This window comes from Oncorhynchus kisutch, linkage group LG25 (assembly GCF_002021735.2).
Source record: "Oncorhynchus kisutch isolate 150728-3 linkage group LG25, Okis_V2, whole genome shotgun sequence".
NCBI classification, from domain to species: domain Eukaryota; kingdom Metazoa; phylum Chordata; class Actinopteri; order Salmoniformes; family Salmonidae; genus Oncorhynchus; species Oncorhynchus kisutch.
Window position 1 is genome coordinate 27,528,872 of NC_034198.2, and position 17,034 is coordinate 27,545,905.

Genomic DNA, 17,034 nt, shown 5'->3' on the forward strand with positions numbered 1-17,034 from the left:
CAACAGGACAAGGACCCTAAGCACACAGCCAAGACAACGCAGGAGTGTCTTCGGGACAAGTCTCAATGTCCTTGAGTGGCCCAGCCAGAGCCCAGACTTGAACCCGATCTAACATCTCTGGAGAGACCTGAAAACAGCTGTGCAGTGACGCTCCCCATCCAGCCTGACAGAGCTGGAGAGGATCTGCAGAGATGAATCGAAGAAATGAATCGTCATACACAAGAAGACTCAAGAATGTAATCGCTGCCAAAGGTGCTTCAAGAAAGTACTGAGTAAAAAATAAATTGACCCCAAAAAATGTTTTATGTGTTTTTCCTTTGTCATTATGGGGTATTGTGTGTAGATTGAGGGGGGGAACAATTTAATCCATTTTAAAATAAGGCTGTAACACTACAAAATGTGGAAAAAGTCAAGGGGTCTGAATACTTTCTGAATGTACCTATATGTTTCTAAACACTTCTTCATTAACGTGGAGGCTACCATGATTATGGATAGTCTTGACTGAATGGTGAATAATGATGAGTGAGAAAGTTACATATGCACAATCATACCCCCCCAAAAATGCTAACTTCCCCTGTAATGGTGAGAGGTTAGCATGTCTTGGAGGTATGATATTTGTGCATTCTCACTCATCATTATTCAAGATTCATTCAGGATTATCCGTAATCATTGTAGCATCCACATTCATGTAGAAGTGTTTAGAAACATATTCTATTCTTATTTACAATAAAAGTGACACATGGCACTACATTATTTACCATTAATTTATATCGGGTACAAAATAATCTGAAACACAACCAAAACAAACAGCAAATGCATCCAACAATTTTTTTTGAGTCACAAGCTTGAATATAGTCATTGAGTGCTATGAATATTGGACAAATACTTTTGACTACTTTAATACAACTTTAAGTGAGTTTGTCCTTATACTTTTGCTCCCCAAAAATGGGGGGACATGTACAAAAAGTGGTGTAATTTCTAAACAGTTCACCTGATATAGATGAGAATACCCTCAAATTAAAGCTGACAGTCTGCACTTTAACCTCATTTCAAATCCAAAGTACAGAGCCAACATAACAGCTAGCTCACTGTACATGAATACAGATAATTACTTTGTATACTTGTGTTCAAATTTGTATACTTGTGTTCAAAAATCGAGATCTGTTAGCGATTTGAAGTGTTTGTGTGTCATATGTTTGATATCTGTGTACATTTTAGACTTTGATGAAAATAAAGGAAGGAGAATATAAATAAAAAATAAATGAATTTTACTCATGCAAATTGTTTTTCTTCTGTTTGTGGATTTATTTGTAAACAAAGGAAAATAAATAGCCTCCTAGTTTATCTTGAGTCAATATCGCTGGAATGCATTCTAATCTATCTCTTTCTCCCCCTCTATTTCTCCCCCCCTCCCTCCTCCCCCTCCTCTCTCCCACCCTCCTCAGCCTGTTTCTGGACCAGTACAGAGGCAGCCTGGTTGATGCAATAAGGAGATTACTGCGACCAGACGTAAGTGTGTTTCAATTCACTCTGCAGCAACGGACTCCCCCATAATTAGGCTTCACCCAGTGATTGAGACAGTAATGGAATGGCAGGATTAATATCATGTAATACTTTAGTACTTATTGTGTACAACTTGAATGGAGTCCTATAATCTATTTAATGCTTTCCCCCTAATCATAAAGCAGGGAACTTCTCATATTTGCCCCTGGTGATAAGAGACACGCTACGAGAGGCAAAGTAAATGAAAAAAGGCTTCAAAGATAATGTGTGATTTCTATTTATCTGTCTGGCTTTTTCAAGTATTGGCTTTGATAGGAAATGTCTTTATATTAAAAGGGGAGGGTGAAAGGAGGAGGAGAGGAGGGGGTGTGAAAGTGCTGACGTGGTAACGGTGGAGGGTCCATGATCTTTGTAATCCATTCAGAGACGAGGAAGTGGTACTGATCCAAAACACTACAGTTTGAACCCCTTGCCCCATCTCTTTCCTCCTCTTCTTCTATCCCTCTTTTCTCCCTGGGTGTCCAGAGGGTATAGATAGATACACAGGTCCCCCTCTCCAGAGGGTATAGATAGATACACAGGTCCCCCTCTCCAGAGGGTATAGATAGATACACAGGTCCCCCTCTCCAGAGGGTATAGATAGATACACAGGTCCCCCTCTCCAGAGGGTATAGATAGATACACAGGTCCCCCTCTCCAGAGGGTATAGATAGATTCACAGGTCCCCCTCTCCAGAGGGTATAGATAGATACACAGGTCCCCCTCTCCAGAGGGTATAGATAGATACACAGGTCCCCCTCTCCAGAGGGTATAGATAGATACACAGGTCCCCCTCTCCAGAGGGTATAGATAGATACACAGGTCCCCCTCTCCAGAGGGTATAGATAGATACACAGGTCCCCCTCTCCAGAGGGTATAGATAGATACACAGGTCCCCCTCTCCAGAGGGTATAGATAGATACACAGGTCCCCCTCTCCAGAGGGTATAGATAGATACACAGGTCCCCCTCTCCAGAGGGTATAGATAGATACACAGGTCCCCCTCTCCAGAGGGTATAGATAGATACACAGGTCCCCCTCTCCAGAGGGTATAGATAGATACACAGGTCCCCCTCTCCAGAGGGTATAGATAGATACACAGGTCCCCCTCTCCAGAGGGTATAGATAGATACACAGGTCCCCCTCTCCAGAGGGTATAGATAGATACACAGGTCCCCCTCTCCAGAGGGTATAGATAGATACACAGGTCCCCCTCTCCAGAGGGTATAGATAGATACACAGGTCCCCCTCTCGAGTAATGTTTTACTTAAATTTCCTTTAAGTTCACTGTAAATCATATATTATGGCCGGTTTACCAGATGTACACGTCTAATGTATGCCGTCCAGAGCAGGTTTAATCATCACAGCTCTCTACATGTATCCTGTATCCTTCTATTCCCTGATATATTGTTGGTTTGGAACTTTCTCCCTATTTTTCACAAGACCACCGTCCACATATTGACTATGCTCCCTTCATTTGAATGCAATGGCTTTTGATGCCTTGTTTATCTCTAGTTATAATGCAGATAATTGAGATTATCTGAAATTAGTCTTTAGACCTAATTTCCCTCTTTAATCTATCTCACCCTAAAACCACAGTACCCACAGACTGGCCCCTGAACAGATTCCACAACAGATTGACAAAACAATTCATTTCTACTACTAATGATGTTAATTTGTTTTTCAACATGGAGGCGTGCCATCCCCATCCTAATCAGCCCATTACAGTGGAATTGTTTTTTTGTTTAGTTTTTTTGGGCTGATGTTTTTTTGGGCTGATGTTTTTTTGGGGCGGGGGGATTCTGACTCCTCAAACAGATGAAAAAACAGCTGTCAAAACCAGCTCATCCCCCTGTTATTGTTGTTTTTTATGTTTATTTTGTTTGTACTGCTGTGTGCCTTCCCATCCTCCAATTTAATTAAAACAAATAATATGATCAAAAATATGAAATGATATTTAAAGCCAAAGGATTTCAAAGAAACGTTGAACCTGGAGCTGATCCCCTTACTGCTGGTGGTCTGACTGTGCTAGCTAGCTGATCCCCTTACTGCTGGTGGTCTGACTGCTAGCTAGCTGATCCCCTTACTGCTGGTGGTCTGACTGTGCTAGCTAGCTGATCCCCTTACTGCTGGTGGTCTGACTGTGCTAGCTAGCTGATCCCCTTACTGCTGGTGGTCTGACTGTGCTAGCTAGCTGATCCCCTTACTGCTGGTGGTCTGACTGTGCTAGCTAGCTGATCCCCTTACTGCTGGTGGTCTGACTGTGCTAGCTAGCTGATCCCCTTACTGCTGGTGGTCTGACTGTGCTAGCTAGCTGATCCCCTTACTGCTGGTGGTCTGACTGTGCTAGCTAGCTGATCCCCTTACTGCTGGTGGTCTGACTGCTAGCTAGCTGATCCCCTTACTGCTGGTGGTCTGACTGTGCTAGCTAGCTGATCCCCTTACTGCTGGTGGTCTGACTGCTAGCTAGCTGATCCCCTTACTGCTGGTGGTCTGACTGTGCTAGCTAGCTGATCCCCTTACTGCTGGTGGTCTGACTGTGCTAGCTAGCTGATCCCCTTACTGCTGGTGGTCTGACTGCTAGCTAGCTGATCCCCTTACTGCTGGTGGTCTGACTGTGCTAGCTAGCTGATCCCCTTACTGCTGGTGGTCTGACTGCTAGCTAGCTGATCCCCTTACTGCTGGTGGTCTGACTGTGCTAACTAGCTGATCCCCTTACTGCTGGTGGTCTGACTGTGCTAGCTAGCTGATCCCCTTACTGCTGGTGGTCTGACTGTGCTAGCTAGCTGATCCCCTTACTGCTGGTGGTCTGACTGTGCTAGCTAGCTGATCCCCTTACTGCTGGTGGTCTGACTGTGCTAGCTAGCTGATCCCCTTACTGCTGGTGGTCTGACTGTGCCAGCTAGCTGATCCCCTTACTGCTGGTGGTCTGACTGTGCCAGCTAGCTGATCCCCTTACTGCTGGTGGTCTGACTGTGCTAGCTAGCTGATTCCCTTACTGCTGGTGGTCTGACTGTGCTAGCTAGCTGATCCCTTACTGCTGGTGGTCTGACTGTGCTAGCTACCTGATCCCCTTACTGCTGGTGGTCTGACTGTGCTAGCTAGCTGATCCCCTTACTGCTGGTGGTCTGACTGTGCTAGCTAGCTGATCCCCTTACTGCTGGTGGTCTGACTGTGCTAGCTAGCTGATCCCCTTACTGCTGGTGGTCTGACTGTGCCAGCTAGCTGATCCCCTTACTGCTGGTGGTCTGACTGTGCTAGCTAGCTGATCCCCTTACTGCTGGTGGTCTGACTGTGCTAGCTAGCTGATCCCCTTACTGCTGGTGGTCTTTTATTTATTTATTTTACCTTTATTTAACTAGGCAAGTCAGTTAAGAACAAATTCTTATTTTCAATGACGGCCTAGGAACAGTGGTTTAACTGCCTGTTCATGGGCAGAACGACAGACCTTGTCAGCTCGAGGGTTTGAACTTGCAACCTTCCGGTTACTAGTCCAACGCTCTAACCACTAGGCTACCCTGCCGCCCCTCTGACCGCCCCTCTGACTGTGCTAGCTAGCTGATCCCCTTACTGCTGGTGGTCTGACTGCTAGCTAGCTGATCCCCTTACTGCTGGTGGTCTGACTGTGCTAGCTAGCTGATCCCCTTACTGCTGGTGGTCTGACTGTGCCAGCTAGCTGATCCCCTTACTGCTGGTGGTCTGACTGTGCTAGCTAGCTGATCCCCTTACTGCTGGTGGTCTGACTGCTAGCTAGCTGATCCCCTTACTGCTGGTGGTCTGACTGTGCTAGCTAGCTGATCCCCTTACTGCTGGTGGTCTGACTGTGCCAGCTAGCTGATCCCCTTACTGCTGGTGGTCTGACTGTGCTAGCTAGCTGATCCCCTTACCGCTGGTGGTCTGACTGTGCCAGCTAGCTGATCCCCTTACTGCTGGTGGTCTGACTGTGCTAGCTAGCTGATCCCCTTACTGCTGGTGGTCTGACTGTGCTAGCTAGCTGATCCCCTTACTGCTGGTGGTCTGACTGTGCCAGCTAGCTGATCCCCTTACTGCTGGTGGTCTGACTGTGCTAGCTAGCTGATCCCCTTACTGCTGGTGGTCTGACTGTGCTAGCTAGCTGATCCCCTTACTGCTGGTGGTCTGACTGTGCTAGCTGTACTGGGTCATCTAGAAAGTGTGGATGCGTTTCAGCCATTGATTGGATTAGGTGAGTTTTAATATTTTAGTTTATCTAATATAATACCTGGGAGAAATCAAATAGAATGCAATCACAATAATACAGATGGCCACTCACTGGCTGACTCCCTGGCTGGCTGAAAGGAGAGGAGAGCAGAGTGGTCAGAGCTAAGAGTTCAGCCTGGCCACAGGAGAGGCAGGACTCAAATAACTGGGTCGACACGCACAAACACACACACACAAACACACACATACACTGAGTGAACGGGTGCAGGGCGTCATTGATTGATTAGCATAGGGAGAATGGCTGGGCTCCTTTTGACAACCCAAGATTAGGGCTCAGCCCAGGGCTTAAATTGCTTACCTTCCTCTGGCTAAGGAAGGCTCGGCTTTCAAAAAACAGGTCTGTCACCTGGACCCAACGCTGTCTACTTGGGGAATGATAATGCATATAAACAATTAAGGAGGAGAGGAGGAGAGAGGGAGGCTGGAGGAGAGAGAGATGGAAAGAAAATGGGAGAAGGGGAGATAGATAGGGAGGGAGAAAAATAGATGGTGGGATGGAGAAAGAGTGGATGAATCCCTTGACTAATAGGTTATTGTAATCTATGCACTGTTGATAATGGTGTTTTACCAGAATAAAAGTAAGCTGCCAGAGACACAACTCTCCTCTGGCTATAGCCTACCTGCTGAAAGGGGCTTGCAATAGATTTGATTTTGATTGTTTAAATCAAAATTTATTTGTCACATGCGCCGAATACAGCAAGTGTAGACTTTACCGTGAAATTATTACTTACAAGCCCTTAACCAACAGTGCAGTTCAAGAAGAGTTAAGAAAATATTTACCAAGTAGACTAAAATAAAAAGTTATCATAAAAAGTAACACAATAAAATAACAATAACGAGGCTGTATACAGTCGGTACCAGTATCGAGTCAGTGTGCGGGGGTACAGGTTACTTGAGGTAATTTATACAGGGTAGGGTGGAAGAGACTATGCATAGATAATAAACAGTGAGTAGCAGCAGTGTACAAACACATCGGGGGGGGGGGTCAAATGTAATAGTCCGGTGGCCATTTGATTAATTGTTCAGCCGTCTTTTTGCTTGGGGGTAGAAGCTGTTAAGCAGCCTTTTGGTCCTAGACTTGGCGCTCTGGTACCGCTTGCCGTGCGGTAGGAGAGAGAGTCTATGACTTGTGTGACTGGAGTCTCTTACAATTTTATGGGCTTTCCTCTGTCACCGCCTATTATATAGGTCCTGGATTGCAGAAAGCTTGGCCCCAGTGATGTACTAGGCCGTACACACTACCCTCTGTAGCGCCTTGTGGTCAGATGCCGAGCAGTTGCCATACCAGACGGTGATACAACCCCTCAGGATGCTCTCGATGATGCCGCTGCAGACAGTTTTGAGGATCTGGGGACCCATGCCAAATATTTTAAGTCTCCTGAGGGGGAAAAGGCTTTGTTGTGTCTTCTTCACGACTGGCTTGGTGTGTTTGGACCATGATAGTTCATTGGTGATGTGGAAAGCAAGGAACTTGAAATCCTCGAGCCGCCTACTACAGCCCCGTTGATGTTAATGGGGGCCTGCTCGCCCTGCCTTTTCGGGTAGTCCACGATCAGCTCCTTTGTCTTCTCACATTGAGGGAGAGGTTGTTGTCCTGGCAGTGTTGGCAGGCGTGTTGTTGCCTACCCTTACCACCTAGGGGCGGCCCGTCAGGAAGTCCAGGATCCAGTTGCAGAGGGAGGTGTTTAGTCCCAGGGTCCTTATCTTAGTGATGAGCTTCATGGGCACTATGGTGTTGAACGCTGTGCTGTAGTCAATGAACATCATTCTCACATAGGTGTTCCTTTTGTTCCTTTTTCCCCACCCTTCCAGGTGGGGAAGGGCAGTGTGGAGTGCGATTGAGATTGCGTCATCTGTGGATCTGTTGGCTACCGACGTGAGTGCTACGGGGCAGTAATCGTTTAGGCAGATTACCATTGCTTCCTTGGGTACAGGGACAATGGAGGTCTGCTTGAAACATGTAGGTATTACAGACTCAGTCAGGGAGAGGCTGAAAATGTAAGTGAAGACACTTGCCAGTTGGTCCGTGCATACTTTGAGTACACGTCCTGATAATCCATATGGTTCCGCGGATTTGTGAATGTTGACCTGTTTAAAGGTCTTGCTCACATCGGCTACCGAGTGCGTTTTCACACAGTCGTCCAGAACAGCTGGTGCTCTTGTGCATGCTTCAGTATTGCTTGCCTCGAAGTGAGCATAACAGGCATTTAGCTCGTCTGGTAGGCTCGCATCACTGGACAGCTCATGTCTGGGTTTTCCTTTTGTAGTCCGTAATAGTTTTCAAGCCCTGCCACATCCGATGAGTGTCAGAGCTGGTGTAGTAGGATTCAATCTTAGTCCTGTATTGACGCTTTGCTTGTTTGATGGTTCATCTGTGGGCATAGCAGGATTTCTTATAAGAGTCCGGATTAGTGTCCCGCTCCTTGAAAGCGGCAGCTCTAGCCTTTAGCTCGATGCGGATTGTTGCCTGTAATCATCTGACCGCTTCCGTATTGAGCGGTCACTGGTACTTCCTGCTTTAGTTTTTTCTTGCAAGCAGGAATCAGGAGGATAGAATTATGGTCAGATTTGCCAAATGTCGGGCTTGTATGCATCTCTGTGTGTGGAGTAAAGGTGGTAGAGTTTTTTTGGTCCTCTGGTTGCACATGTGACATTCTGGTAAAAACTTGGTAAAACTAATTTAAGTTTGCCTGCATTAAAGTCCCCGGCCACTAGGAGCGTCGCTTCTGGGTGAACATTTTCTTGTTTGCTTATGGCGTTATAAAGTTGGTTGAGTGCGCTCTTAGTGCCAGCATCAGTCTGTGGTGGTAAATAGATGGCTACAAATAATATAGATGAGAACTCTCTTGGTAGATAGTGTGGTCTACAGCTTATCATAAGGTACTCAGATGAGCAATACCTTGAGACTTCTTTAAAGGTTCACCATCCGCAATAGTTTTGGTAGTTTTGTATCATAAATCCAAGGGGGTGTAGTCTTTCTAAATGCAATGTAAAATAATATAATTTACCTTTTTTTTTTGCATACAGTATAACTCAGTATTTTTATTATTTATTTTATAAATTCATTATTACTCATATTTATTAAGGGTGTCGATAATTTCAGACTCCACTGTACATACATACAGTGCTAAAACATATTCACACCCCTTGACCTTTTCCACATGTTGTTGTTACAGCCTGAATTTAAAATGGATTAAATGTAGATTTCTTTGTCACTGGCCTACACCCAACACCCCATAATGTCAAAGTAGAATTATGTTTTTACAAATGTATACAAATTAATTAAAAGCTGAAATGTCTTGGGTCAATAGGTATTCGACCACTTTGTCATGGCAAGCCTGAACAAGTTCAGGAGTAAAAATGTGCTCAACAAGTCACATAATAAGTTGCACGGATTCACTCTGTGTGCAATAATAGTTGTTATATGACTACCTCATCTCTGTACCCCACACATTTATCTGTAAGGTCCCTCAGTCGAGCAGTGAATTTCAAACACAGGTTCAACCACAAAGACCAGGGAGGTTTTCTAATGTCTCACAAAGAAGGGCACCTATTGGTAGATGGGTAAAACAAAAAGCAGACATTTAATATCCCTTTGAGCATGATGAAGTTATTAATTACACTTTGGATGCCCAGTCACTGCAATATGCCCAGTCACTGCAAAGATACAGGTGCCCTTCCTAACTCGGTTGATGGAGAGGAAGGAAAAAACTCTGGGATTTCACCATGAGGACAATGGTGACTTTAAAACAGTTACAGAGTTGAATGGCTGTGATAGGAGAAAACTGAGGATGGATCATCAACATTGTAGTTACTCCACAATAATAACCTAAATGACAGAGTGAAAAGAAGGAAGCCTGTACAGAATAACAAATATTTTTAAATATGCATCCTGTTTGCAATAAGCACTAAATTAAAACTGCAAAAATTGTGGCAAAGAAATTCACTTTATACTGTATCCTGAATACAAAGCGTTGTGTTTGGGGCAAATCCAACACCAGAATAATGTGCAAATATTGTAATAATCCAGGTATGGAAAGCTCTTAGAGACTTACCCAGTAAGACTCACATCTGTGCCAAAGGTGATTCTAACATCTTTTGACTCAGGGCTGTGAAAACTTATGTCAATTAGATATTTCTGTATTTCATTTTCAAAAAATGTGCAAAAAAAATGAAAACATGTTTTCACTTTGTTATTATAGGGTATTGTGTGATGATGGGAGATATTTAAATATATGTCATCCATTTTGAATTCAGGTTGTAACCCAACAAAATGTGTAATAAGTCAAAGGGTAGGAATACTTTCTGAAGGCACTGTACATACACACACACACACTGTGTAAAGTGTCTGTCTTTGTGAACAACGTAACGTAACTGTACATAACTATGTAATGGATTATACAGTAAAGCTACTTGAAGCTTTCCTAAATTGAAACCACCAATACGTTGTGCATAATACATGAGTCCGTTTCTGTTATGACATGGACTCTTAAAATTTAAACAACGTGTTGAAACTGTGTTGCTCCTTTTGCTGAAACAAGCAACAAATGAGTCTTTCGTTGTCTAGGCTTCCCACAATGCAGTAGCAGCACACATAGAAATATAATGAATAGAACGACCTTGGGCCCTCTATTCTCTGGCAACTTGAAGGTCTTCACTATTTACCACAGCCACAATGTCTCTAATTTCTAAAATGTATCTTATTAAAATTTTATTTTAGATCTAACTTTTACCATAACCTTAACTATACTGCTAACCTTAAATTAAGACCAAAAAGCCCATTTTGACTTTGTGGCTGTGTTATCTAGTGGAAACCCAGTTTGACTGGTAAAGTAATTGCAATGCAATAGTAGTTTCCATGTTAATGTAGATTGTTAATTCAAATTATGTTAACTGATGTGGCTCATGTAATGGAATGTATTTTTTGTAATGTCACTTGAGTTGAATCAACAAATCACACTTGCTGCTTTTACTTCCTGCTTTGCTCTTCTGTGTACACTCTCAATGGCCTCCAGCCCACCCATTATGCCATCATTGTCTTAAATGGGGACACCCGTTATATATTCATTTTATGTATATGGCAGCACATGCAGTCAGGAGCGGAGCAGAGGAGAAAATGTGCTTCTAATTATTTGAATATGATTTGTTTGCTATTCGAACGGTTATTACGGAGACCGTGATCATTTGGCTGGCCAATTACCATCATCCAAAATTCCATGACAGTCACAGCCCTAGCAAGCATATACATAAGCATTACACACGTAAAGTACAGGTATACTTTTGAAATACATAGGTTTTTCAATTGTTTTTTAATAAATTGATATACTGTGTATCTCTTTCTCTGTATCTCTCTCTGTCTCTCTCGCTCTCTCTTTCTGTTCTCTTTGTCTCTCTCTCTGTCTTTCTGTTCTCTCTCTCTCTCTCTCACTGTCTCTCTCTCTTTATCTCTTTCTGTGTCTCTCTTTCTGTGTCTCTCTTTCTGTCTGTCTCTCTTTCTGTCTGTCTCGCTCTCTCTCTCTCTCTCTCTCTCTGTCTGTCTTTTTAGGGTACAGCCCTGGTGTTTGCCCCCACTAGAGGAGACACTCTGGGGGAGTTCTGTCAGCTGGCCGAGGGGACGGGGCTCCAAGTCTGTCGCTATGAGAAGTATGATGAACAGGTGTGGGATCTCCACTTAAAGGTGAGCGAGACGCCTGGTATTGGAGCTAGAGCCCTGTCTGACAGGCCCTGTCCGAACCCTGAAGAGAAATGTATTCGGTCCTCCAAACCCTTACAGGGAGGGGTCTCTTGTCGAAAAACATCAAGGGAAGGGTGCTGTCCAAAGTTTATAAAATGTAGGTAGCCCAGGATCTGAGTATAGTGCTGTAAAGGCCTTGCACATTGAGAAAGAACAAGTGCAGTTGCTATATAATCTTAGTGAAAGAGAGAGCGAGGGAGAGAGAAAGAGGCAGTGTTAAGAGCAGCAGTCAGTGTCCAGCTGGTTAATGGAAGCGCGTGGGCGTGGGCGGCGCCTGGCGTGTGGTGGGCATGATGGCAGGCACACTGAGTGGCCCATTCAACTGCCTGGAACCGTCAGAATGGACTGGCCTACTGAAGGGTAAAAGGGTCTGTCAACAGGACTCGATCTTTCTCCTTTCCGGGGTATTGTATCCTACAATGGAGGTCTGGAGTACTGCTGGTTTTCTGTTATACCTGATAATTTATTGCACCCACCTGGTCTCCCAGGTCTAAATCAGTCCCTGATTAGAGCAGTGGAACTGGCTTTGAGCTCCAGATTTGAATTTGAGGTCGCTATTCTATGAGTGATTGAGCTGCAGCCTTTTGAGCTCCCACCATTCTGCTGGGCTGTGGGCGACCAAGGACTGATAATAATAATGTATTGGATTCATTTAGCGCATTTCTACATACTGAGGTACTCAAAGTGCTTTACATACAGTAGTAAGCGGGAAACTCTCCTCTCTCTGGCAGTCTGTGAGGTTGCCTAGGCCATGAGAAAGTCATTTATTCTAATGGTATAAATGGTTCAGTAGAGATTCAATGTGGTTGTGGTTAAAGCTTAAACACACCGGTAGGATTGTCAAACGTTTGCCTGGCAGCAGTACTTAGCATCTCTGAACCTAGTGTCGGCAGTCAATCTCTTTTGTGTTCACACAGCAAAGACAAAGTCGTCAGCCACTAAGCCTTGTTCAAATACTCCAAACCAGAAGGTGGCAGTAGCGTTGTTTGGCAATGCATGTCCGTGTATGTTGCTTATGGTCTAGATTCCAATGTCAGCTAGCTGCGCTACTGTTGCTATTTTGCAAAAAGCCCTTGTTTATACTAGCCAAATAGCTACAGCTAGATAACTACCTAGCAAGATGACGAAGAAACAATTTATTTCACTCTCCATAATCCCATACTGCCAGTGCCAGCCCATAGTCAAATGTTTAGCTAGCTAACGAATGTAAACATATTCACTAGCTATCACAACATAGCTAGCTAGCTTGCTAAGAACGCTGCACTAACTTGGGAGTTTATACAGGCAGCTGTTTCGTTTAAACTAGCTAATCCATTGTGATGAATTATAATGTCAATACTAGCTACAGTGGTTAGCTAGCTTGAAGGAAGTATTTAGTGTTGTGTGCATGGCGTCTGTGCACATAGGTAGCTACCATCCCATAACCTGCATTGCATATGAAGTGTGACTAGCTCATCCGTGGATGTATTATTTGTTTTTGTTGGCTCCCCACATGGGGGTTCGTGCTCTCTGATTGGGTGAAAGTCAAGTTGTTGGCCACTGATGAGCATTGTGATTCTACAAGTAGAAACAGTAGGTTTGTTGCTACCGGGTTGGCACGCAGCAGGTACCGCTTTTGTTCTATCAAGAGAAGGAACGGCCTCCCACTGTGATAAGTACATACCGGAAGTCTATCAGCAGTGAGATTATCGGTGTGTTTCATGCTTTAGACAGTTAAGGTTTGTTGTCTTTGTCCCTATGGCGTCATGACAGATATAAATTATATAGACCGACGAGGTAACAGACAGACCTACTAGGTAATAGACAGACAGTGGAATATAAAGTGGCACTTAGAAGCCCATTAGTCGGGGGATTAGCCAGCAGGGTGGGGCGGGGTCAGGTTTCTCTCCAATTAGCAGCCTGGTCCTGGGACTGACCTCTAGGTGGAACTTGAGTCAGGGTTCAGCAGTTAGGATGGGAAGATTACAGAATGTTCAGGTAATGACCATGTTGTCAGGTGGGATGGTATAGTTAGTATAGCAGGCAGCCAGTATCAGGCAGGTCCCCAGTGATCTAAGTCAGTATTCGACGTTCATCCATATCTGAGGAAGTCAGGAGAGGATGTGTGACAGGCCACTAGGGGCAACAGTGAGCACTTTTACCTTCAAGCAATGGACGGGGATGGTGGATGGGCATAAGCATCTGCCGCCTGGTTCCAAAAGTGTTCGAATCCAATGATTAAGTTGTTTTTAATATTTTTATTTTAAGCCTATCCCCAACCTTAACCCTTATTTTAACCATTCGGAGTTAATGCCTAACCTTAACAATTCTGAGTGAGTTAATTACTAAACTTAACCTTGAAACGAACACTTCAAAATTTGAGATTTGGAGCAACTTCACAACATGGTCTAATTCTGACATGAGACTGAGAGCTTGTTGGCCAATATATAGGGTGCCTCCCTTCATAACATGTCACAGTATTTACAGTACCAGTCAAAAGTTTGGACACAGCTACTCATTCAAGGGTTTTTCTTTATTTTTACAATTTTTCTACATCGTAAACTATGAAACAACACATATGGAATCATGTAGTAACCCACTGTTTAGTGTAGTAACCCACTAAACAAATCAAAATAGATTTTAGATTTTAGATTCTTCCATAGCCACCCTTTGCCTTGATGACAGCTTTGCACACTCTTGGCATTCTGTCAACCAGCTTCACCTGGAATGCTTTTCCAACAGTCTTGAAACAGTTCCCACATATGCTGAGCACTTGTTGAATGATTTTTCTTCACTCTGTTGTCCAACTCACCCGAAACCATATCAATTGAGTCGAGGTCGTGAGATTGTGGAGGCCAGGTCATTTGATGCAGCACTCCATCACTCTCCTTCTTGGTAAAATAGCCCTTACACAGCCTGGAGGTGTGTTGGGTAATTTTCCTGTTGAAAAACAAATCATTGCCCCTATAAGCGCAAACCAGATGGGATGGCGTATCGCTGCAGAATGCTGTGGTAGCCATGCTGGTTAAGTGTGCCTTGAATTCTAAATAAATCACTGACAGTGTCACTAGCAAAGTACCATCACACCTCCTCCATGCTTCACGGTAGGAACCACACATGCAGAGATCATCCGTTCACCTACTCTGCCTCTCACAAAGACACAGCGGTTGGAACCAAAAATCGATTTTGCTAGTGTTTCTTGGCCCAAGCAAGTCTCTTCTTCTAATTGGTGTCCTTTAGTAGTGGTTTCTTTGCAGCAATTTGACCATGAAGGCCTGATTCTCCTCTGAACAGTTTATGTTGAGATGTGTCTGTTACTTGAACTCTGTGAAGCATTTATTTGGGCTAGAATCTGAGGTGCGGAATATAAGTTCATTGAAGTTACTCTAATGAACTTATCCTTTGTGTTAGAGGTAACTATGGGTCTTCCTTTCCTGTGGCGGTCCTCATGAGAACCAGTTTCATCATAGTGTTTGATGTTTTTTGCGACTGCACTTGAAGTAACGTTCAAAGTTCTTGAAATGTTCCGTATTGACTGACCTTCTCTTTGCTTGTTTGAGCTGTTCTTTCCATAATATGTACTTGGTCTTTTACCAAATATGGATATCTTCTGTATACCCACCCCTACCTTGTCACAGCGCAACTGATTGGCTCAATTGCATTAAGAAGGAAAGAAATTCCACAAATTAACTTTTAACAAGGCACACCTGTTAATTGAAATGCATTCCACGTGACTACCTCACGAAGCTGGTTGAGAGAATTCCAAGTGTGCAAAGCTGTCATCAAGGCAAAGGGTGGCTGCTTTGAAGAATCTCAAATATATTTTGATTTGTTGAACACCTTTTTGGTTACTGTATGATTCCATATGTTATTTTATAGATTTGATGTCTTCACTATTATTCTACAATGTAGAAAATAGTTAAAAAATAAAGATAAACCCTTGCATTAGTAGGTGTGTCTAAACTTTGGACCGGTACTGTACATTGAATGTCCTCTATTAGCCAGTAGATACTCAGGTGCCAAGGAACTCTTAACACACTCCTCTTTTTTTTTTACACACACACACACACACACACAGTCTCTCTCTCCACCACCTCCTCTTCATTGTGCCCTTGATGTACCTGAAGTCTGCTGGGGTCTTTGTTGGAGCCGGACCACCTACGGTGTCTCTGTGTAGATAATGATGGGAGACCAGAGGGGGCGGGATAGCTGAGTCAAGTGTCCCACTCCCATGGTCTTTGTGCAATTACACAGAGGTGTGTGTGTTTCTCTGTCTGTCTGTGTGTGTGCGTGTGTGCGCGTGCATCATAAGGCCAATGCACACACACACAGGGTCAGCTGCTGTGTGTGGATATAGCGGCAGGCTGAAGTGGCCTCATCATATCAGAAAGTGATTAATTCTCCTTTGCTTATCTTCTGATGAACATTCTGCCCCCTGTGTGTCAGCTGATATATGTGCACGCAGGACACACACCACACACACCACTAAGACTTCTATCACACCCAGCAGATGACTTCAACACACACATGCACGCACGCACGCACACACAAACACCATAAGATACACAGCCTACAGGAAAGAGGTGGTCAGAGACTTAGCAGTGTGGTGCCTGGACAACAACCTCTCCCTCAAAGTTAGTAAGAGCAAGGAGCTGTTGTCGACTATAGGAGAAAAGGGGAGAGCAGCGATGGGGTTGTAGTGGAGCAGGTCGAGAGCTTCACGTTCCTTGTAGTGGAACAGGTCGAGAGCTTCACGTTCCTTGTAGTGGAGCAGGTCGAGAGCTTCATGTTCCTTGTAGTGGAGCAGGTCGAGAGCTTCACGTTCCTTGTAGTGGAGCAGATCGAGAGCTTCACGTTCCTTGTAGTGGAGCAGGTCGAGAGCTTCACGTTCCTTGTAGTGGAGCAGGTCGAGAGCTTCACGTTCCTTGACGTCCACATCACTAATGACTTAACATGGTCCACACCCACCCACACAGTCAAGAAAAGGACACGACAGCTCTTCTTCTCCCTCAGGAGGCTGAAAATATTTGGCTTTGAGCCTCAGATCCTCCAAAAGTTCTACAGCTGCACCATAGAGAGCATCTTGACTGGCTGCATCACCGCCTGGTATGGAAAATGCACTACCCTCATCCGCAAAGCGCTACAGAGAGTGGTGCGGACGGCCCAGTACATCACTGAGACTGAGATCCCTGACATCCAGGACCTCTATGTCAGGCAGTGTCAGAGGAAGGCCTGAAAAATTGTCAAAGACTCCAAGCCACTCAAGTCACACTGTTCACTCTGCTATCGTCCGGCAAACGGTACCAGAGCATCGGCTCTCGGAACAACAGCTTCTACCCTCAAGCCATAAGACTGCTAAATAGCCAGGCTGCTAAATAGTCAATTAATTGTACCCAAACTATCTGTTCTGTCTCTATCTTGCACTGACGCTATGTACACTCACTAGACTATATATACACACACATTCACATACACTACATATGCACACACACACACATACTGACACAACACAAACACACACATACATACATTTTGCACAC

The 17,034-nt window shown here is 44.3% G+C and overlaps 1 protein-coding gene across 1 annotated transcript in view; it reads left to right on the forward strand.

The window, feature by feature from the left end:
* The window catches only part of camkmt (calmodulin-lysine N-methyltransferase), a 195,263-nt gene that overhangs the window by 172,219 nt on the left and 6,010 nt on the right, over nucleotides 1-17,034 (forward strand). The window contains exons 9-10 of the mRNA XM_020461081.2: nucleotides 1,446-1,509; nucleotides 11,327-11,458. Of these exons, the coding sequence (XP_020316670.2) occupies nucleotides 1,446-1,509; nucleotides 11,327-11,458 (196 nt within the window). The remainder of the gene's footprint in view (nucleotides 1-1,445; nucleotides 1,510-11,326; nucleotides 11,459-17,034) is intronic.